We start from the raw sequence: 23,695 nt of genomic DNA, 5'->3' as shown, positions 1-23,695 counted from the left end.
CCATAAACCAAAGCCCAGCTGGGAACCCTGAACTGTCCTGGCACTCTATAAGAGGCAGGATGGTTTTTAGGGTGTCTCCTCCATGTCCTGGCCAAAGGCTGAGTGTGTTAACAACCGCTTTTCCTCCTCTTCCCAGAAACCCTGGTGGCTCTGACCCAACCTCCTCTGCATACCGTACATTTCTTTCCTGCTACTCCTCTTCCTGCTAATGCTTTCCCCTAATGCTATACCTTTGAGAGGCCTCCTTTGAGCTACCTGTGGAGTACAGTGGACGAGTCGATGGGAAGCTGCTCTTTGGCAGGCTTCAGCTTCAAGGGCAGTTGACAGCAGGAATGGATTTGGCCATGTGTCCCCTTTCCGAGGGCAGCTGCCCACAAGGGTAGGGCAGGGCAGAAGCAGCCCGGTGTGAACATGTTCCTAAGCTGCAGGAATAAAACGGCATCAACGTTTAATAAATAGAGCATAGGCAGGAAGCAAGCGGGAGGGAGGATTCAGCACTTGGCCTTTGGTTTGTTATTTGTCAGGCATTGATATAGAAGAGGGTACGGATTTGGGATGTATTGGTCGGATCGGCTGCTCCTTCCAGCCAAACCAAACCTTTAAGCTTTGGGAGCACTCGGCTTGAGGCCAGCCTTGAGGCTTGACAACCAGGACACCTCAGCGGACAGCGCAGGCTGGGAGATGATCTGGGAGCTTTCCAGTCTCCTTCCTGACCCCTCCTTTTTGTCCAAGTCTTTGTCCAAGCAGGAGCCCTTGCTCTGCTGGGAATCAGTTCGTTCCAGGTACCGTCACGCTCGCTGTCTGTGCTTATACCCTTGGGCCTCTGTAGCTGGAGAGAGCACAAGAAACATAACGTCAGCTTGATCCACGCATTCTCCAACTGCGACTGGGTCACAGACCTCACCCCCGTGGTCACCATCACCACTCCAGCTGCTTGCTGGGGAACAGGCTGTGCTCCTGTGCTGTCACACAGCACTTCAGTCGAGAATCCCTCTGTGCTTCATGACAGTAAGCAGCTTCTAGGCAGTGGGAGGAAGAAGGATGTGCTGCGCCTTAGTAGCTGTGTTCAATAGCGGCTAGTCCCTGCCACGTTGCAAAGTGAAGGGCAGCCAAGAGTTGGAGTGACTTTTAAACAGCACTTCCAATGCCCATGCCAGCTCTTAGCAATCCTCCTTATCCCAAAGGAAAGGCAGGCCTGTCTTCACCGCACCCCTTTTCCCCTGCGTGCAGACACAATGCCACTAGGAGGAGCATTGCTCTTAAACACGGGGGCCAGACCCGGCTTTGGGCAGTCCCTTTGGGCTGGCAGCTGCGATGAAGCCCTGTTGGCAAGGCAGCTGATGAGCGCAGAGTATTGCAGCAACGGGGGGCCCCTCTGTGCTGGATGCCCAGCACTTCAGTGCCCTTCAATACCCTTTCCCTTGGCTAAAGTGCCCCAGGACCCCCCTCCTCCCCAGCTCACCTGGCTGCATGCGCACCGTGCGGCACAGCCCTTTGCCTGCCTGGCTCCTGTACACGGGCTTCACGCACACCCGGTTGGTGGTGCCCGCGGGCAGGTCGGTGAGGAGCACGCTGTGGATGCGGGGGGACACGCTGAGCACGGACGAAGGGCCCGCTTGCCGCCGGCATCTCACCCTGTAACCCAGGACGTCCCCGTCGGCAGGGTCCCAGGAGGCTTTCAGGGTGTCGGGGCCCATGTCCTCAAAGCGAAGGTGCCTCACGCTGGAGCCCTCTGGAGACAGAGGATTCGTGTTACTGGGGCTGTCTCTACGGAGCGGTCCGCACCGCCCAGCGCCTTGCTCCTCCCGAGCAGAGCAGCCAGCCTGGTCCTTGTAGTACACCGTAACTCATCCCTCCTCAACTTTGCCCTGGTACCAGCACGAAATGCTTTTGGTGGCGCTGTTAGGCACGGGCTGGCCACCTCTCACACCTTCAGCTGCCATTCTCTGAGCTCCTCACTCTTGAGTGCTGAGAAGAGCTGGGTTTTACCTCCTGCAATATCTTTATGGGAACCCCTTCAGAGCAGAAGCTTCTGCTGGTGAAATGTCCCCCCCTCTGATGCTCAGTCACAGCGAAGAGCAGACACGGAGGGGAAAGGAACACAGAAAGCTGCCTTTCCCTCCTTAGGAAGATTCAGGGACCTCCAAATCCACTCTGTTCGTGACTACACCAGCAGCTTGGCAGCATGCGCCCCGTAATAGCAGTCACATTGGGCATGTCTGCTTTTCTTTCAGCCCTATGCCTTATACATCTGCTACATCCTAATGGCGTATCATGGGCTGTTCGTTGGGAAGCTGCAGCTTTCCCTTTCCCTCATCCCTGCCCAGGCACTGGGCTGAGCTCTGGTTTCACCTAAAGGCAAACGATCTGCGCCAAGGAACAGAGCTTTCAGAGACCCCTTGCGCCCATACAGCTCCCTCTGAGCCGCGTGCTGCTCCCTCACCTTCCTGGGTGCATGCTTTGGCTGACAGGGATCTCTCCTTTCCCGACCTGTAGACCGCAGTCACTGTCACCAGGTAGGTCGTGTTCGCTGCCAGGTTCTCCACCACGGTGCCGTTGTGCTCAGCGCCCACCTCCAGCAGCCGCGCCGAGTTCCCAGGCAATGGTCCATACAGCACCTGGTAGCTCACCACGCTGGCCAGGGTAGGAGCCCAGCTCACACGGAAGCTGTGCGGGCCAGACTCTGAGATGAAAACCTGAGCTGGGCTTATTTCCTCTGAAAGCAATGGGTAAGGATGTGAGTGAGTAGGTAATAGGGGTGCTGGGGAGGGACTCTTCATTAGGGACTGTAGTGGCAGGACAAGGGGGAACGGGTTAAAACTGAAACAGGGGAAGTTTAGGTTGGATATAAGGAGGAAATTCTTTCCTGTGAGGGTGGTGAGGCACTGGAATGGGTTGCCCAGGGAGGTTGTGAATGCTCCATCCCTGGCAGTGCTCAAGACCAGGTTGGATGAAGCCTTGGGTGGCATGGTTTAGTGTGAGGTGTCCCTGCCCATGGCAGGGGGGTTGGAACTGGATCTTAAGGTCCTTTCCAACCCAAACTATACTATGATTCTATAATCCAAGGCATAAGAACACCAGTTGCTACTCAGCATAAATCCAAGTTACTCTCCTGGCCCAAATGACTGCATGGAGTCTGCACAAAGGGGCTGGATTCTGCTCCAAGCGTTCCCCCTCTCCTTGCCTCTTGCACTGGGATTCCCCATCGGTGGCCACACCTGCAGCCTCAGGTAGGAGACAGGCATCTCCTTGTGCTCAAGCCACAAGAGTCAAACTTCCCCTTTGGCAGTAATCCACCCAAGGCAGTGTTGCTTCTGCCTCACCAGCATGCTGGGATAGTGAGTACATGCACCAGCCTGTGCTTTACCCCCAGTGGGCTCTCCACCTGCTAAATACTTACAAGTTGAAGCTCCTGCCTTCTGTGCTCAGGGCAATAGGCTCTGCTTTACTCTAGAGTCATACATTAAGGTACAAGGGTTGGATCTTACGACCATCAGACCTGATCCCCTGTGCTGGACAGTCCAGGACATCTCTAAGCAAAAAGCTGTTAGCTGGGTGCCAGCATAAAGCAGCCTTTCTGTTCTGTCCTGACCACAACCATCTGCCTCCTTCAGTGAGGCCGTGAGGCTGTGGGATGCAGACCAAGGGCTGTCCCAGTTGCTTTATATATATATACACACACATATATACATATAATAGGGCTATATATACATATATATACACACATATATACATATGTATATATACACATATAATAGGGCTATATATAATATACATATATGTTGTATATTATATATTATATACTATATATATAATATATTATATTATATATTATATTATATATGTATATATACACATATATACATATACGCATATAATAGGGCTATATATTTTATTATATATATTATATTATATAATATAATAATTTATATTATATATATAATATAAAGGGCTATATATAATAATTATATATATATAAAAAAAACTTTCCCAGTTGCTTTATATATATACACACATATATACATATATATATATATATGAGGCTCAGCACAGTGGAGACTTCCCCCTTGGTCACAACTGTGCACGTTTTACCTGCCAGGGTAGTGACCCTTGTTGTCTGCGGAGGGACGTAGTGGACGTTGGATTCAGGAATGAGTGCCACCTCGTACGCGGTTTCTGGTGCAAGGTTGCTTAGCATGAAGCTCGTGTGAGCCCCGGACACTTGATCTGCCCTCTTCCTTGCTAGATCACCTACTGGGGCATACTCCAGGGTGTAGTAGCCGGTGTCTTGGGAGAGGAGTTTGGGCCACACCAGGCGGAAGCTGCTGGAGGTGATATCGACTGCATGGAGCCGATTTGCTTGGATGACGTCTGGAAGAGAAAGAGAGGGAAGAGATCACTGCTGACAACACCAGAACACAGCACATTGAAAACACAGGCCCTTCTGGAGGGGAGGTGCAGCCCCCAGCGCCACTGGGTCACAGCTGGGGTCTCCTCTTCATAGCATCACTGCCCCAGCTTTCTCTCCCTGCCTGTATGCAGTGGCCAGGAAGAAGGGGCAGCAGATGAGCACTGCCCAGCTGCATTCATCCCGCCTGCAGTCGCTCCCGGCAGCGTTCCACAGAGCCCCATTGTTCTGGGACGTTCAGCATTCAGAGCTGCTCTTGCTCCATCCCACCTCTCCCCACCCCTGCACCCAGGCTTGTGCTACCTCTGAGCTCCAGCCCCCAAGTACAGACAGCAACACCTCTTCTGATGCCCCACAGCTCCCCAGCTCCTCCACTTGACCCTGCTGACACACATGAGCCCATCTTGGGCAGGATTCCACTCTTCCCTGGCCTTCCAGAGGGACAAACACACAGGAGGTTGTTTCTGGCTCCGGGGAAGTGGCGTATGAAGACAAAGATGCTCTTGTTCTTTTCTTTAAGGGTGTTTGAAAGCACCCTGAGCCTTAAAGAAGTGCATTTGCTCACTCCTGAGACCTTATGATGGTACCAAGCTTAACTACTTCGCAGAGTACTCTAAGGAGCTCTCCGAGAGTAAAGGAAGGCACAAGAGTCTGCCCAGACCTGCAAGGGAACAGGGGTTATCCCAGCACTCCCAGCCGTGTCCTGGAGCAGATCATCCCTCCTCCTCCAAGTGCCTGCCAGCTTCCCTGTACCAAAGAGAGCAGCCTCACTTTTTCCTCTGAGCTGTTCCTTGGCTCTCCCAGGCAGGCAGGAACATTCCCCCTTCTCCTGCCCGCTCCCAGCCAGCCCCGCTCCACTCAGGGAGAGCTTGGAGGAGGCAGCACCATGGGGCTTGGGGCACTGCACCCCTCTCTGAGCCCCACAGCCACCAGTGGCCAAGCCACAGAGGAACGGGGAGCAGAGGAAAGGCCTCAGCATCACCAGTGATGCCAAAGGCTCCTGGAATGGGAATGAGGGAGTTTGGAGGCAGTGAATAACAGAGGCAGATTAAAGGGACACGGTGCGGCACCCGAGGGATGTGCAGCAGAAAGCCCACAGCACCCAGCTCCATAGACTGCGGATGCCTTGAGCACGTAAAGAGAGCCATAAAACCCCTAGAAAATGGATGCTCATAGTGTTCAGAGACGGCCTGTGACACACTTGCCTTCTACCTGCTTGGTGACTCGAAGCAGCAGTTTGAAGCCACATGAAACAGGGATGCTGCTGCTTTCATGATGAGTGTAAGAAACACAGCCGGGCAGCAGAGGAGCCTGTTCCAGCTCTGGGGACAGGATTGCCTCTTGCAGAAGCTTCAGCTAGGAACTGGGACAAATCACACCACTTCATTGCTCTACGTCCATGCTTTAACACGGATAGGGTCAAGGTTCTGATTCAGGGAGGGGGATCACAACTTCCTCATTACCAGGGTGGACATTCAAGGTCTGAGATTGCTCCCTGGAGTCACCTGCTTCTGTTCTGCTCTAAGTGAATGTCAGAGGGTGCAGGCTCGAAGCCTTCACTGCAGCAGAAGCTATGCAGGACCTCGGTTCAGGTCAGGAATGTGTTGCCCTGGAGACGGATGGGAAGTGGCTGATGTTTTGTGACTGCTCCCAGGTAGGCTCCTGCAGAGCTTGGCTCAAAGATGGTGCCAAAGGATGGAACAAGTGAGCAGTTCTTAATCTAGCAAGTGGAGAGCAAGTGGGCGCTAGCACAGACCCTGACGTCAGCTCCAAGGAATGCCTTGGGTTTACAAGGTCCTTCCCAAGAAGCCTGGGATCATTGTGTTGGAATATCTATGGAGCAGGCATGAAACGCTGTTCCTGGGTAGGAGGTGGAGGGAGGAGAGCAACTCTTGGCAGAGCTTGTCTGTGCATTACAAAAGGCTTTTCAACAGTAGCAAGAGATGGGGACAAGATAGCAGCGAAATAAAACCAGTCTGGACCATTCCAGAGCTGGAAAGGCCTAATGTCTGCCTGCCAAGGATCCTGGCTATCCCTGCTATCCCAGGGGCCAGAAACAGGAAGGGAGTGATGAGGGCTGCCTCCTCCAGGAAGGGAAGAGTGGACACATGGGGCTTTATCCAGGCTAATTCAGGGGATGCTACCAGAGTCTGATGTTACCAAAATCCAGGCACCAGCCTCTGGATGCATGTGGGAATCTCTCCTTCCATTCAAATCCCAGACTAGTGACTTGTAGACCTGGTGGCTGCACAGAACAGTGCCCTTGGACGCAGCAGGGTGTTTATTACCTCTGCAGATCCTCAAGTCAACCTTGTGCTGCAAGGATGCACAGGTGATTTCTCATTTTGGGATGCTCTTTTCCACCCCCTGGCCTCAGGATGCACTAGAAGCTCAAACAGCCACGTGAAACAAAGCATCTGGGGTTGTGTGGTGGCTGGTCCAGCGGCTGGTCCTGCCCCATGCTCACAGAGGGGAGATGTGGATGGGTGGAGAACATGGTCCCTGCCTGCCATCTGTTAAGTGATCACTGGAAATAGGAATGGCTCCATACAGAGGGTTTGTGGAAAGGGTTACTTGGACGCTCCAAAGCCAGCTCTAACCAGCTCCCATAGCAGCCAAATGAGGGCTTAAACCAGGGGTTTCCAATGGAGAGAGAACCTCCAGGAAAAAATCAATGGAAAGTCTGCAGAGTCATAGGAACTCACTCGGCTTTCCAAGCAAACCCAGGGGGATCTGGGAGGCAGAGGCAACCACAGGCACTCCCACCGTGCTGGCACGGAGGAGCTGCAAAGAGAACACGCTCTGCGCAGCGCAGCATGCGGATCAGCATGAGGTGTTCCTCTTGGCTCCCTAACGCCTGTCGTCTGGCCCGGATGAGGGCTTTGGGTCTGCTCAGAGCCTTTCCTGGATGCTCTAAGGAGCAGGATTGCTGAGGATCAGCTCTGTCTGTTCCTGCTCCCTGCACAGCAACGGCCACGACCACGTTAGCAACACAGAGGTGGTGGCTGGCCTGCTCTGCCTAACAAGTCAGGGCTGGGGTTTCCTTCCAAGGGCTGTGCTGGCCAAGTCAAGCTATAGATCTGGCAGATGTGGAACGCGTTCCAACAGGGGAGCTATGGAACAAAACCGTTCCCCTCCCACAGCCTTCATGCTGACAGCCAGCACCATCCCTAATTGCTCTCTGTAAGAGAGCAACTGCCAGGTACTTGCAGGCAGGAGTTAGACATCTCAGTGTGTGCCAGCCACTGTGCTCACGCACAATGGTGTATGTAGGGCATCAGATCTACCCCAGACTAGGGGCTGAGGGAGCTGAGAGGACCAAATCCTTCCCAGGCACGCGCATCCCATTGCGGGTGTGCATTTGTGACCTCCACCTCCCTCAGGTGGCTCATAACCAGACAGCACTACAGAGAACACAAACCACCCTGAACGGAGGAATCATAGAATCATAGAACAGTCAGGGTTGGAAAGGACCTTAAGATCATCACGTTCCAACCCCCCTGCCATGGGCAGGGACACCTCACACTAAACCATCCCACCCAAGGCTCTGACCAACCCGGCCTTGAACACTGCCAGGGATGGAGCATTCACAACCTCCCTGGGCAACCCATTCCAGTGCCTCACCACCCTCACAGGAAAGAATTTCCTCCTTATATCCAATCTAAACTTCCCCTGTTTCAGTTTGAACCCGTTCCCCCTTGTCCTGTCACTATGGTCCCTAATGAAGAGTCCCTCCCCAGCATCCCTATAGGCCCCCTTCAGATCCTGGAGTATACTGAATACATCTAAACTAGATACAACACTTCTAGTACCAATTGGGATATTTACACTGTCAGCTATCATCACAAAAGTCCAAGGGGCTTGGGTACCTTGCTCCCAGCCTTTGCTGGAGCCTATTCATTGCCTGTTGGGGAAGTCTCTGGTTAACAATTAACCTGTGCAGCTGGGGGCATTCCCATGCTACGCTTGACTCACATGGATGTCTGAACAGTTCCAGTTCAAAGCCCTGAGGGGGTTTTAAGGAGCCCAGGTAATACACTGCTTGAGCCTCCTTCCTCTACTGACACCTGAACGGCTCACTACAAACACAAGGTCATCTCACCAACAGAAGGGGATTTGTCCCACTCGGTTATGGGACATCCCAAGGGGAATAGAGATACTTGTCCCAGACCTCCTAAAAGCCTTGCTTTATGATTAGACTGTGGACAAAGCACCTCAGTTTGCGAGGGCAGCAGCTGTGGCTCAGGAGGACCATTGGGTTTAGGGGATGGCCTGCCCTGCAGAGCCAGGCATTAACTCCCATTCAGCCACTCTTCAAGCTCCCGTTGACCGCAAGCCAACCGCACCGTACCTCGGATGGAATCTCGCAGCTCCTTGGTGATGATGGTCAAGTCATCCACGTCCACAAAGTGCAGGTGCTTCTCCGGAGGCTGGCTGGCAGCAGCAGAGAGCTCCAGGTAGTTCCCTCGTCCCGTGCTGACGATGAACACCGTTACCCCCATGTCCTTCAGGAGCTGCATGGGTTCGGAGATGTCGTCAGTGGAGAAACCATCCGTCACCCAAACCAGTACCTTGGGCACATCAGGCCGGGCACCAGCTTCACCACTGAAGAGCTTCTCCTTGGCATAGGAGAGAGCTTTGCCTGTGTTGGTGTCACCCATGAGCTGCCGAGTGTCCCGGATGGCTTGGTGTAGAGACCGGCTGGACTGGTACCGGTCAAAGGGGAACTCCATGGTGGGCGTAGTGCTGATGTGGATGATGCTGGCCTGGACGTCTTTAGGGCCAAAGGTGAAAGGTTGCACAAGGTCCCACATGAATTCCTTCACCCTGGAAAACTCATAGTAGGAGACGCTGCCAGAGCTGTCCAGCAAGAAGAGGAGATCCCCCTCCGAGTTGGAAACAGAGGGCTGGGGACCTAGGCAGGGGAGAGAGGGAGGTGTAGTAGTGGAATGATGTGAACAGGCGTCTGCTTGGAAAGCTTGCTCGTCTTTGCCCAATCTCAGGGTTCAGTGGGAATTTTGCTGGGCAGAGACTTTGGGATTTGCTCCCTTTAATTATTATCGTTATTTGCATGCAGTGTGAGGGCTCCTGGGCTTTATTCCAGGAGCTTCTCCCCCCATCTCCCTGGCACCCCACGTCCCCTCATTGGGAAGCTTTGCTTCGCTTCTGACACTGAAGCATTGCCCAGATTGCTCACCAGCTGTTCCCTTAACACCTTTGGTTTTAAGGTACGTTGCCAATAGAGCTGGAGGAGAGATGCCCTGGACATCACACTGCGGAGCATACTCCAAGCACTTCCACACCACGCTCATGCGGGACCTGGAAGCACTGCACAAACTTACCCAGCCTCACGACAGGCTTTGCAGGCACTGGTTATCAAACCACGGCGCATAAAGTGAAAGGCCAGGGCGGTGGAAACAGGCAGGAGCTGAGGCACAGGAAGCAGGGTAGAGTTAAAAGTACAACCCAGGAGTGCTGGATCCTGCTGAATGCCTCCGAGCTCCATCAGCTCGCACCGACACCTCTTGTTACACACCAGCCCGCTGATCCTCCCTGCTTTCTGCTCCAGGCTGGAGGTGGACGTGTTCCAGGAGCTGGGAACATTCCTCACCAGCCCAAGTCAGCGGGACAGTGCCCTGTGCCAGGCAGCAGCCTCTGCCATCCCCCTGGGGCCATGAGACAGCAGCAAACTGCTGGTCCCAAGCAATTGCCAAGGCGAGGAGCGATGTTAGAGCCTAACCCAGCTCCCCAGGTTTATCCCATCTGAGGGCAATGGAAGTGCCTGGAGCCGAACCGGAGGAGAATGGGAAGATAAAGAAGCTTGATGAGGAAACCTGCTGGCTCTGCTGGCCCGGGAGAAGGCTGCTGCTTCTCAGAACTGGCTGCGGCTCGGTCCACACAAGCCTGGCAGGAAGCTCCTGATTTATACCACTGGAATGGAGGGACTCCTCCCTACAGCACTTGCTAAGAGCCAGGCGCATCGGATGCTTCCCTGCTCTTCTGGATGCGCATTGACCTCCGCTCCCGGACGGTCTCAGAAGCAGCATCCCAGAGAGGCTCAGGGTGTCTGGGATGGGGCTGCGAGACCCATTTGTGCAGAAGAATGCAGTGCACCAAGAAGAGCGTGCTTTGAGGGTGTGAGCTGGAATCCCACCCCGCTTCACCCATTTCCTTACCATTTCAGCTACTCTGCTGCGTGGGGAGCACACACACACACAGGGGGCTCCTTCTGCTTCTCTTAGGGCTCCAGAGATTACAATAGCTGGACTGTCAATAGTGAATTTGGAACCCTATTCACCCCCACCCAGCTTTGGAGGTGCAGGAAGGGAGAACAAGCCTTGGCCTAGAGATTCCTGCCTGCCCTTTTGAGCTCCTCTATCAGTGAAGGGATCAGGACCATGGAGTGGTCAAGCAATGTGAGCTATGGAGCACAGACGGAGCTGGTGCAGCACTCGAGCCATGTGGGAGCCAAACCCACAAGGCAGCATAGAGCTGTATGGAAAGGCTCCCAAACTGTTACTAGCTCCAGGCAGACCCCATGCAGACACTGCAGAAAGCCATGGCAAGGCAGGCACAGGGATGGCAATGAGCCTGGAAGAGATGGGCAGGGGTTGCTAAAGCCTGTCTGGGGCACTGCTCCAGGAGGCAGATATGGGATGGCAAAGCCAAGAGGAGGGAAAGGACAGGGCTGGGGACAGTGAGTAGGTACAAGGGGTCTGTTACATGTCCTGGCTGCTGGGAGTGGGACCTGCCATCTACACGGGTTACAGCCAGCTCTGCATGACCCAGCCCAGCTCAGCCCTGTGTTACACACACCCAGTAACCAACCCTCCTTGCCCATAGCAATGTGCAGTTTCACCATCCCATCACCCCGATGAGCTGAACCTGTGACCTGCAGGTCCCTGGCCCTGCTTCCTGGAGCTCCCTACCTCCTAATGGCATTCCAGCAGGGCAGAGCAACAAGGGCTTCTGGCTGCATGAAGCAAGTCACGCACATGCAGCCATGCCCCTATGCTTTCCCCTCCACTGGGAGTAGTACAAGCCATTTGGTTGGATTTCAAGCCATAAGGAGAGACCTGGCCACCAGGACTGCTGCCTCCCACGAGGAAATCCCTGTTTCTCCTCACTGCTTTGAGCAGTGACACTGGTGTCCCTAATGTTGCACCAAGTGGGCTGTGAAGGTTTCTGACCCTGGCAGGGAAGGGAGCAATGGCTAAAGGACGTTCACTGATCACAGCCGGTAAACTGGGTCACGGGCACCAGCACTTGGGATGCACCACAAGCAGAAACCCATCACAGCCAGAGCTACCGGTGCAGGGGAACACAGGGGTGAAAGCCAGCACAAGAAGGCTCTGCAGGAAAAGCCACTGCTTGACACCACATTCTGCCTGGAGGGTAGAAAGCATTGGTTAACAACCGGTTAACAACTGGGTAACAACGGGATAGCAACTGGTTAACAACATGTTAACAACCGGTTAACAATGGGATAACAACTGTTTAACAACCGGCTAACAACCAGTTAACAACAGGTTAATGACATGTTAACAACCGGTTAACAACTGGTTAACAATCAGTTAATAACCAGTTAACAACAGGTTAACAACATGTTAACAACCGGTTAACAACTGGGTAACAACTGCTTAACAACCGGTTAACAACTGAATAACAACTGGTTAACAACCAGTTAACAACAGGTTAATGACTGTTTAACAACCTGTTAACAACCGGTTAACAACTGGATAACAACTGGTTAACAATCGGTTAATAACCAGTTAACAACAGGTTAACAACATGTTAACAACCGGTTAACAACTGGGTAACAACCGGATAACAACTGGTTAACAACCGGTTAATAACCGGTTAACAACATGTTAACAACCGGTTAACAACCGGGTAACAACTGCTTAACAACCGGTTAACAACTGGTTAACAACAGGTTAACGACATGTTAACAACCGGTTAACAACTGGTTAACAACTGGATAACAACTGGTTAACAACCGGTTAATAACCAGTTAACAACAGGTTAACAACATGTTAACAACCGGATAACAACTGGTTAACAACCAGTTAACAGCAGGTTAACGACATGTTAACAACCGGTTAACAACTGGTTAACAACCGGTTAACAACTGGATAACAACTGGTTAACAATCGGTTAATAACCAGTTAACAACAGGTTAACAACATGTTAACAACCGGTTAACAACTGGTTAACGACTGGATAACAACTGGTTAACAACTGGATAACAACTCATTAACAACTGGTTAACAACTGATTAACAACTGGATAACTGGTTAACAACCTGTTAGCAACTGGATAGCAACACAACCGGTTAGCAACTGGTCAACAACTGGATAACAACCGGTTAACAACTGCCTAACAACTGGTTAACAACCAGTTAACAACCGGTTAACAACTGGTTAACAGCAGCAGCAGCCACACTGCTGGGCAGGTATGCGCTCTGGAGCTGCAGGGCTGCCTGCGGGTGGAGCAGGAGGCTGATCCTTCATGCCGGCAAACACCATCACCCGCACCTCTGCTCACCACGGCCCTGCCTGAGGTGGAACAAACCCCTCCCGGTCGGGTTTTGTCAGCAGCAAGGATCCATAAAACACCTCGAGAAGGGATGCGGCAGCGCTTACACGGAGCCGCACTCTCCACCATCCAGGGTTGGCTTTTCAATCCCTCATCTTTCGTCCGGCCCTTTGTCCCCCCTCCAACACAAACATGCCAGCCGTGCCAGAGGTGGGGCTGCTGAGGTTTGTTACCAGTAAATCCCTGCATTACGCAAGCAGCCGCTGCTTTCAAGCCCTTTGCTCTGCACAAGGAAGATGTGCTGTTTGGCAAGAGGACAGGGGCAGAGATGTGGAGAGAAGGAGCCCCCATTAGCCAAGGAACAGCCCTACAGAGCTCCTGTCATTGCTGCTGCTGTGCTCCAGGGCAGGGAACAGAGCACACGGCAGCATCCCGTTGTCCTCCGCGAGCTGACACGCGGGCAATAGGCACGGATCGGACATGCAGAGAGCAGCATTTTGAAGGGAGCAAAATGTCACCACGGAGTCACGGCATTGCCTATCGGAAGGCTTGGCTTTTCCAAGGGAAAAGCAGCTGGTCAGACTTCCCTGACAGCGAGATGCTGACAGCAGACATCCGCTTATAGAGATCCCTGCGCTCTCTGCTGGGGCCTGAGCACACGCCTGGCTTCCATGGGGCTTGGAACTCGCAGAGCATAAAGGGTTCAAGAGCCAAAACCAGATCGTGTCCTGTCTTGGTGAACTGTGCTCAAAATTCCCTTTGCCTTCCCTTCTCACTGCTTGCTCATGCGAGGAAAAGGCAGGTTTGGAGGCTGGAGAACACAATCTGTGCTCCCCTGTGGCCCCTTGGGATCGCAGTGAGAGGCAGGAGGAGCAAGGCACTGCCTCCTCCAGAGAGGTATCCCATCACCCGGGAGCTGTTTGACACGGAAAGCCACAGCAGGGAAGCCTGTGCTGTGGGAAGCAGCTAGATAACCTGCCCTAGTTAGGGAGCTGAGCCCCACCAAGCAGCATATACTGGTGTGACTAAAAGCCCAAGCTGCCTGTGCAGGTTCCAGCTCGTCTGTGCCACAGATCACAGGCTGGATGGTGAGAAATGGCCCTTCAGACAAATTCCTCCGCAGGAAGGAAGCTGCGTTGCCATCTCCTATGATCTTTTCAGGACTTTCCCTGTCTCTGCTGTCTTATTTAGAGCCTCAGAGTGCTGGAAGTGTGGAATTGTGCTGGGTCCTGAGCTGTGCTTCCGAGCTCAGCAAGTGCAGGGCCCTCTACAGAGCGCCTATGGATGCTCTGTGCCTGTTTTTCACTTGCTGCACCCACAGAGACAGCGACATCCCCATCATTTACTGCTGGTGCTGGTCCAGGGTAACCGGGAAACAACAACTTAAGCTCCATTTATCAAAGCCCAGACTACCAAATGTTCGTACTTCACACTGATGCAACAGGGGTCTGAAGCTGGACCTAAAGAGGAAAGCAGGGGAACTGACCATGTGCCTTAGCACTAAGTCAGTGGCCATCACCCTGAAGAAGTCAATCATTCCTGAGCACGTACAAGCACCGCTGGCCCCCAGCTTCCTCCCTTAGTCCACTGCAGCTGAGAATAAAGCCACAATCACCCACCCTCAGCCAAGACCCTAGGGAACAGCTATGAAGATGCTCCTGCCACTGTGTGCCCAGGGCACAGCCCCACAGCACCTCCAGGCCAGGGCTGCCCACGCCCGGGGGCCCTGCCAGCCCGGCTGTTTGCTCAGGGTGGCTTCAGGGAGCACCCGGGAGGAGCCCAGGAGGCCCCACATCAAAGCCGCTGGCCATGGCCCCTTGCCCACCAGCAGGTTCATTTCCTCTGAGGGTGCTCGGCAGCCTGCGAGCAGTCAGCACGCCCATAGCACCGCACACGCGGCTTTGACCCTGGAGCCAGGCACAATCCCTCTGGAAAGCCTTGGCCCCCCTTTATCCCGTGCTCTGAAGGTCCCAGCATTGCTTTTAGCCCGGGCTGGGCAGTGGCCACACACCAGCCCCACACCATGGCAGCAGAAACGCAGGGCAATAGGAATAACTGCTGCCTGTGGGCTCAGTGAGCATCGTGCCAGCACCATTCCTGAGCCAGCCTGTGTCTCTGGGGAACAGAATCCAGCACCCTGTAAGGGGATCTGAGCAATAGACACAGCCTGCTCTGCTACCAAAGCAAACCAGACCCTGTCTGAGCTGAGGACCTGCTGTCCAGACAGACCAGAGCTTCCCTTCTCCTTTCGCACTGGATTACATCGCCCAGGTGCAGGCAAAGCCAGATGCAGCCATCGGGATCCCTGCAGTCAAAGAGCAGAACCTTCTTTTGCTTGTGAGCACAGTAACTGCATCAGCTCGGCCCCCACGATGTGGGCTCTGTGTTCTGCCCAGTGCCACAGTGCAGGACCCACAAGTGAGACGTTCATCTCCTCTGTGTCCCTTTCCCCCCCCATCAGTTCTGCAATGCTGACCCACAGCCATTCTCCCTGAACAGCATCCAAAAGAAAGCATTTAAAGGGGGACATGATGATTGAATGACAGAGATTAGCAGCAGACCGACAAGGCAGGTATAGTATCAATCACTATTGGTACTTCTCTTCATGTAACAGTGAGGAATGAGGACCTTTTCCATATGGTTGCACTGAAGTGCAAGTTTCTGCATCAGTTTTTTCTGCTGGAAACAAGCAAGAAACAAGATAACACACGAGTGCAAGCTGACACCTAAAGCAGCAACACAACTTCAGCTTTTATTCTGAAAAGGCTTACTGAGAAGCCCTTAAGGACCAGGAGGTATTAAAGGGGAAGGAAGCACTAAGGAACCCCCTTGTCTTTCCAGGCACTCACCTCTCTCAGGTGTGTTCTGTCCCGCAGCCAACTGCAGCCACAGACCAAGAGAAAGCACTGTCTTGGCCAACATAGCAACGTCTGGACGAGGGCAAACTACCTTAAATCCAAAAGCCCGGCTCTGGGAAGGCAGATGAAAGGCTTCAGATCAGTCATAGTACGTGCAAGGATCCACCGGATCCCAGGGTGCCCCTTGCGCGCTGCTCATGCCTCGGGATCCGACTGCTTCTTTACGTGTGTTTGGCCGGGCTGGGGTGGAAGCGCTGGCTCCTGTAGGCAGTTTTCCTTCTCCCCCCCCTTTTAAAGCCATAAATCCATGCTGACAGGAATAGCTGGAGGAGAGGCACAAACAGCACCCCCGCTGCTGCTCCTCTCCCGACTGCAGCTTGCCCCGGGAGCGCGGATTCAGCCTGCGTGCAGCTGGGCTGCTCGGGGGAAGAGATCCCTGCAGAGAAAACTTGGGCCCTGCAAGACCCTGGCAGCAATCCAGCTACTGGGAGGGAAAGAGCGAGCAGCTCGGAGAAATCCAAAGCTGCTTTGCTCTGGAATGAACTGGAAGAAGGAAAACCACGTATATAGAGGAAAGAAGGAGCCAGGCTGCGGAGCGTGCCCTGCCCTGGGAATAGTGGCTAATCCGCAGGGAGGAGGCTCCCCAGGTCCTAGCGCTCCCCAACGTGTGTCCCTGCCCCTGTGCTGCCCCATGGGGCTGAACGCGAAGGGTACAAAGCAAAGAGCTGTGCCCTAGGGAGAGCAGGAGGCACCGGGCAGCACGGAGCCTGCAGGAAGCACCCAGTGGGGAGAGTCAGTGCATCCAAAGGGGCATGGAGCAATGCTCTGTGCAACGGGTGAATGCGGCAGCCTGCTGCGTCCTCCCCCCTGCACTGGGGCATTAAATACACCCCCAAGTCTGACTTCTGAGCCAACGGGGATTCATGGGGCTGAAGATAAATCTGTGACCAATCTCTTCCTGGATGGAGGGGCAGAAGAGCTTGGCAGTGAGCGCATACCAAGGATGTTCCACCTTCACTGGCATGTGGCTTCTCCATTCCCCTGTATGCAGGAGGCTTGCCAGAGCAAAAGATGGACCAAACCTAGTTCACCCAGTTATGAAGACACTAACCAATTGTCCTCTCCCTTAATAATGGGGAGTGACCCACGAGAGAGGCTAAGAAGCAGCCAAGAAGGAACGTTTAGAAGCCTGTAGGATTTCTGGAACCCATGAGCAAGATTTCCTCTACTTTGATTACCTCTCTCCTGGAAAGAGTGACCCAAGGAGCCGTGCGGGGTGGGAGGAAAGTTGTATCCATCCTCATCAGCTGAATGGAAAGTCAGAACAGCTCCAAGAAACCATGGATTCAGTCAGCTTTCCTGGGCACTTGTCTGTGTTTCCCCTCCCAGTCTGGTACCCAGCTGCATCACTAAGGAGCCTCCCAACAGCAGGTTGTATGGTACCTCAATCTCATGTAACACAGCCCTACATGAGGGACAGCCTCACCCACCCATTCATGCAGGCTGGGATAAGCATTATCCCAGACAATCAGGCACTCTGCTCTCATACCAAGAGCATATAACTTGTGAGATCCTTCTCCTTGTCGGAGTTGGGCTGATTTAGCAGCACTCATGGTGAAGTCAGTAGGAAGTGCAGGTTCTCTAGCAGGGAAGCCTCACTCTGGAGTCTCATTTGGCAAGCAAGCATCCAGGGAAGAGTTACACAGCACAGCACAGCAAGGCACACCGTGGTCTAATTCACCAATCTGAGCAAATTCACTGATGCCCATTGCACAGAATCACATTCAGTGCAGCTGCTGATGTGACAGCAGCCAAGAAGGCAAAAGGCTTTCCAAGCCACTGCTGAGTGAAGTGCTCGTTCAGTCGCATCCTTGTTCTCTGCTGGCCAATGCATCCTCGTTGCTGTTCTCACACTGGTTGTGTTCTGGGTCTGGGATGTGGAAGGGATGGGCTGGAGGAAGCAAGTGTTGCCCTGCTGCAAACCATCTGCTTCCCATCAACTAACCTAGACCTCCATCTGCCCCTGTCCTGGCCTATCCCCCTTATACCCCACTGCCCAACAGCTGGCACAGAGAAGTGACAAAGATAGCCAGCTAGAGATGCTACAGGTCTGGCTCCCTGGGCTCACAGATGCATGTTCAGAGCCCCTTGGGGAGGGCTGGTAGGTACGGTGGTGATTTCCTTCCATTACTCACTTCCCAAGGAAGTCTTTCCACGGAAGGGTTGCTCATCTTAGAATAATTCCCCTCTTAGTCAGTTTATCAATGCGAACACCATTCACACCCTGCAGCCTGGAGACGTTTCAGCCTTTATCTCCCTGTGAGCCCTGCTGGGATAGGTGGAAGCAGGAAAAAACAGCCTGGAAAATCATCAGATCTTACACAATTTGGGTTTATTTTTACGCTTTCCTGTAACTGATAGGTCCTGTTTCCAGTAAGGCTGGTGCAGGCACGTGCTGCCTCTTGCCTGGTGGCATCCTGCCCTCTGAAGCCAGCTCTGCCACTGCAGGTTTGCTCCTGTTTAGATGAGAGCAGAACCTGGATACAGGTCTCAGCTTGGGCTCAGCTCCCTCTCATGTTCGCCATCTTTCATTGTCCTGACTGGAATTCACTCTGGGTCATCCTCACGTCGCCGTGGCCACGGTACAGACTAGCTCAGAAGCAATCCATCACTGTAAAAGTACAACCAAAACTCAACTGAGAGCTGCCACCACCCAATCCACTCTACTTGGAGCGTGGTATTATCAAGACCCAGACATGTCCCCACGCATCCTGCCCAGCACAAACCTCAGCCCCACGGTTCTGAGCTCTGCAGCTGCCCTGACATTCAGGGGATGCCAACAATACAGAGCTTCTGAAGGGATGCGATATCCTCTTGGAGACAAACCCCTGCAGCTGGAACAAAGAGGCTTTTGGGAACACAGCCTTTATTCAGCTCTACACAACAGTTTTTGTTTGGAGGGGCTGTTCTATATAAGGCCATTTGGAAAATCCCTGTTTGGAAAGGAAGCAAAGCAGCCCTGGGAGAATGATGAAGGAAGTTTCCTCTTGAGCTCCAGGGAAAGGCTGTGCAGCCCAACACGCTGCTCGTAACCCAACCTGAACGCATGCACCAGGGTCTTGTGCTGCAAGGCAGGACCCCTGCCAGCTCACGGTGACACAGGAGGTGCAGATAGGGACTGAAGCATGCAGGTTTCCCTCTGTACACTGACCCCGGGTGGCTCACCTGCCTGCCCCACCGTGTACAGCATTAGGCTGGAGACCTCAGAGCAGCCTTCCAGTGTCTGAAGAGGGCCTATAGGGATGCTGGGGAGGGACTCTTCATTAGGGACTGTAGTGACAGGACAAGGGGGAACGGGCTCAAACTGAAACAGGGGAAGTTTAGATTGGATCTAAGGAGGAAATTCTTTCCTGTGAGGGTGCTGAGGCACTGGAATGGGTTGCCCAGGGAGGTTGTGAATGCTCCAACCCTGGCAGTGTTCAAGGCCAGGTTGGATGAAGCCTTGGGTGACATGGTTTAGTGTGAGGTGTCCCTGCCCATGGCAGGGGATTGGAACTGGATGAGCATAAGGTCCTTTCCAACCCTGACTCTTCTGTGATTACACAGCTCCTGGCTGCCTGGGCTGCCCTGAGTGCAGAAATGCCCCTGTGTAAGGCAGCAGAGAGGCTCCGGCCCTGTGTGGTCAGGTCTCAGTTAACATCTCGCATCTCCAGCCTCAAGTCAGCTCTTATTTTGGCTTCACTTGGAAGACAACCTACAAAAATAGACGTGTTTACTCCCTGCCTTCACCAAAGCCGCCCGATGACTGGGAATGACTCCGCAGTGAGGTCAGGTCTAGCTTATAGATGATCTCTTGCAGCCCAAAGCATCCTAAAAGTCACCCAACGCAAATACCCAGCCACTGCTGGGGTGCGGTGCTGTTGCTTGCAGCAGTGTTACCCCGAAGCTTAGGCTATGTGAGAGGAACTTACCCTGGAGCAAAGCAACCACCCAGGTTAGTGTCAGCATCCTGGCAAAGGCAGCGTTAACACTGAAGGCTTGGCTGCAGGGTTACCAGGACCCTCTTAAAAACAGCCTGATAACAGCCAGCAATAACAGAGCTCAGAAACAGTGCCAGGGATGGGCATTCCTGCTGCTTCCCCTGCAGCCAGCACACAGCATCCCCCTCTTCTTCCATCCACACTTGCAGCAGCCTGTTTCAAATGAAGGCATTTATGGCACACACAAACGTGTCTCTGAGTCTCCAAGCAGTTGCCTGCTCATGTGAAGGGCTTCGGTTCCCTCTGGCTCTTGGACAGCAGACGCTTTGCTCCTCGGGTTTTATGGGACCTGGACGACACGGGCTTGGGTGAGCACGGAAGGACTCAGCTCCAGTGCTGCCTCTTGTCGTTTCGAACCTGCATTGGAGCCGTGGGCAACGTTATTGCAGAGAAACGCAATGCAAAAGGAAACGGCGATCGCGCTGCGCCAATTTACGCTGAGGATTCGCATCACTTTAGGTGGGGAGGGAGCAGTTTGAGCAGGGTAGCAGAGAACCCGAGGTAAACGGTGTCTCTTCACTGCACGATTCGTGCCAGATTCACCAGCTGTGCCGCTGGCATCGCTCTCGGGACTCAGCCCCATTTGTCTGGTCCCTTCCTACGTTTTCCTCCCTGCTTTGGTTCTGCTAACATTGGGGACAACTGTAGCAGCCCACTAGCTCTTTGCAGTGGCATTTCTAAAGAGCATCAGAGAATGAGTGAAAGGGCACACACTTGAGTCATACCCCAGCCTTTCAGGAGTGGAGGAGCATTTAGAAGCGAAATGCCTTTTCCTTTATAAATAGAGCCATTTTCCCCGCTTTCCTCTGGGATGATGCAGTGGCTGTTCAGTGCTGGAACATGTGAGCGAGCTTCTGAAGAGCATCTTGATGTAAAGAGCATCTTGACTGCAAGTTTATAACTGGGGAGGGCTGCGTGGTGTGCTGACCCCAGCCTGCAGCAAAGAGCTGGGTCAAAGTAAGGGCAGTTTAATAAAGCAAAGCAAACTAAGGACCTTCTTCAGTACTTCCCATAGCAAACAGATGTTTAGCCACTTCCTGGAAAGCAGGGCCTCAACCCAAAGGTACTTGGGAAGACAAATGTCTTCCCACTTCCATTTCCCCATAGTTCTTACTGCTGAACACATCATACGTTAAGGAATATCCCTGTTGTCAGTTCAGGCCAGCTGTCCCAGCTGCAGCCCTTCCAGCCTCTTTGCACACTCAGTGGAGGGGGTATTGGATAGAGATGGAAAAAGAAAGCCTTGACACTGTGCAAACAAATCAGGAGACTGCTGAGTGCAATAAAGAGCCTGCATGGGATGTTGGATGGAAGGTGATGCCTCTGCATCCTTTCCCTCACAGCATCCACAGTGCCGGGCAAGAAGAGCAGGACTTCAGGTCCGATAAGAGCAGTAGTTCAGCAAGAAGACCGTCTTCAAGGCAAGTCCAGGGGGAAAGCACTGACCTTGACACTCCTCTATCTAATCCCCTGTCCAGGACCAGAATGCTTTGAGTGCTGCCCCAAAAGTGGGTTTATGATGCTACAATTACAGTGAGCACTGCTCCTTTACCACTGGTTTTGTCTGATCCCCTCAGTGAATATGAGCAAGAACCAGAGGGAACAACGTAGGACTGGAAGGAAGAGACAGGGCCAGCTCCAGCTGGCAGGTCTTGGTGCTGCTGCCTTGCTTCAGCGCTGTGACCCTGCAAAGCTGCTGCTGGGAGGAAGCTGATGTGCACACCAGCTCCCATCACCAGACACTAACATTGTCCCAGGCCTGAGAAAGCGTGTCCTGAATGAGGGGACCATCCCAAGGCAGAGCTGCATCTCCTGTAACCCATAGAACAGGGCACGAGATCACACAGTTACACTGCAGGATGTACAGAACCATGTTTGAATGATACAACGCTCCTATTGGCTTGAGAACAACTGGCCCAGAGCTAACAGCAGCTGCTGCTTCTTTCCCATTTGTAGAGGCATTTACAGCCCTTTAAGAACTGCAGTGATGGGCTGGTATGGGGCTTTGCATTACTTTGACAGGTATAAAACCAGACGTGACTGTTAAGAGCTAATACACACAGCGTCCCCATGGGCTTGAAAGGGATGAGAGGAGGGAGAACAGACACCTGGATGCAGCGCTTTGAGTTTCTGATGGAGCTGTGCAGCAGCCGGACTCTGGACTGCAGCCTGGCCAGCTCTGCTTACGAGCTCACAAACTCCCATGGAGTTCAAGCAGGTTCTTGCTCTCATCTTACCTCTGAACTGCTTTAAATCTGTAGGAACGAATGAGGTCATTTGCAGAGTCCCAGGAGCAGGGCAAAGAGCAACCTGATACAGCGAGAGGGGCAAAGCAGGAGGGCTGGATGCCAGCAGTGTAAAGCAGAGCTGTGGCACTCAGCCCACAGCCCAGCTCTCTTACCCAGCTGGACCCAGGGTACCACAGGCCCAGAGACTGCTTCTTCTCCTCGCTCCTGCCTGTAGTTCACAGCTGAGATGGGCAGTAGTGAAGGGGTAAAACAGCAGAAACAGCAAAGGCGATGTAAGTGGTTCACTGCTCATTGAGAGGCTTCTGCATTGCTCCTTCTGTCAGGTAGGTCAGCCATGGCCTCTTCTGTCCCAGTTACTGCAGAGGCTCCTCCTGTGTGCAGCAGGCTGAGTTAATATCTGTTGGGTTGTCAGAAAGCATCCTCCATCCCCCTGCCAGAGATAGTAGTGGCTGTCCACATGCATCAGCTTCCCTGCCAAGGAAAGGCTGACAGAGAGCTCTCTGCTTCACTGCTTCAGTCGTGTGCGTTCAGCTCACAGTGGAAGTGCCTTTCATTCCAGATCCAGCACTTCCAATAAGTGGTCCCTGGAGAACCCAGCACTCTTTATGTTGAAGTGAAATCTGGTTTTCCCCACAGCCAGGCTGCACTGCAGCCTTTTGGCCAAACCCAAACCAGCATCCTCACCAATGGGACACACTGACTGAAGCGCTAACAGGACTTGGGGCTGGCTCTACAGGACTTGCCAGCACCCAGCCTCAGCTTTACATGCGGCATCCCAACCCAGGAGGCTCTAAGACCGGATTCCTGCCTCCTTTTTCCCAGCTGGATCAGACTATAGCTCACTTTGTTTGCCAGAAAGCAGAGTAGCTCTAGAAACTGGAGCCACTTCTAAGCAGTACAAACAAGGTCTGGATGGAGCGGTCAGCTTTTCAACGGAAGGATATTCTTTGGAGTGGATCCTTTTCCTTATTGCTTGGCTTCCATCGCTATCTCTATCCTGCTGGGAAAGCCCAGACAACTGGGAAAAGCCAAACTGAAGAGGAATTTCCTGAGGCATTTCCAGCTACGCAATAAGCTGCTGCTTTCCATTGACCAGCAAGGTCTGTGCCTCGCTAGGTGCTTGGAGTCTCTTACATGTCAGCCCCAGGGAGAAGACAACCTGGAGCAGCGTGCAGGCACACCCAGGAGGGCAAGGCAGAGCAGAGGCAGCGTTCTGCACGCACGCAGAGGAGGCTCATGGCTCTGGGCAGTGTTCCTGGGCTGGTTTGTCTGCAGGGTGCCTGCAGTAAAGACACAGCCAAGCCAAAGGCTCCTCTCCTCCTCGCCAGGAGGCTGTTTTGCTCACTTCACCTTCTGTACCCGGTGTCTTTGAGTTGCACCAGGAATCGAGGCTGTTTTACAGCCCGATAGCCCATGCAGCTCTGCAGGCTATCTGCTGTGTGAAGGTCTGAGTTAACTCTGTCACGACTTACAGCAGCTAATCGGGACAGCAGCGCTGTTCCAGCCCATTCATGGCAGGGAGCAGAGGGAAACAGCAGCACGGGATGGCTTCTCTCTTCCCGTCAGCAGTGGCTGTGTTTCAGGTGTGCTCTATATTTAGAG

At 53.2% G+C, this 23,695-nt stretch overlaps 2 protein-coding genes across 2 annotated transcripts in view; one reads left to right on the top strand and one right to left on the bottom strand.

The window, feature by feature from the left end:
* Positions 1-23,695, top strand: part of LOC130598136 (C-factor-like) — a 120,075-nt gene that overhangs the window by 41,372 nt on the left and 55,008 nt on the right. The gene's annotated exons all lie outside the window — the stretch shown is intronic.
* On the bottom strand, positions 415-16,198 carry VWA1 (von Willebrand factor A domain containing 1). Its single transcript, XM_057407272.1, has 6 exons — positions 15,796-16,198; positions 8,760-9,323; positions 4,093-4,371; positions 2,444-2,716; positions 1,463-1,732; positions 415-829 (listed from the first exon to the last, which is right to left on the bottom strand). Exons 1-6 carry the CDS (start codon positions 15,866-15,868, stop codon positions 789-791), a joined length of 1,500 nt encoding a protein of 499 aa, XP_057263255.1. The 5' UTR covers positions 15,869-16,198; the 3' UTR covers positions 415-788.

The sequence above is a fragment of the Pezoporus wallicus genome, unplaced genomic scaffold (assembly GCF_028554395.1).
Source record: "Pezoporus wallicus isolate ANWC-B61680 ecotype Strahan unplaced genomic scaffold, APGP_CSIRO_Pwel_v1 contig_14689, whole genome shotgun sequence".
Taxonomy (NCBI): domain Eukaryota; kingdom Metazoa; phylum Chordata; class Aves; order Psittaciformes; family Psittacidae; genus Pezoporus; species Pezoporus wallicus.
Note: the sequence above shows the minus strand (reverse complement) of the source record. Positions and strands in the feature narration are given on the sequence as shown.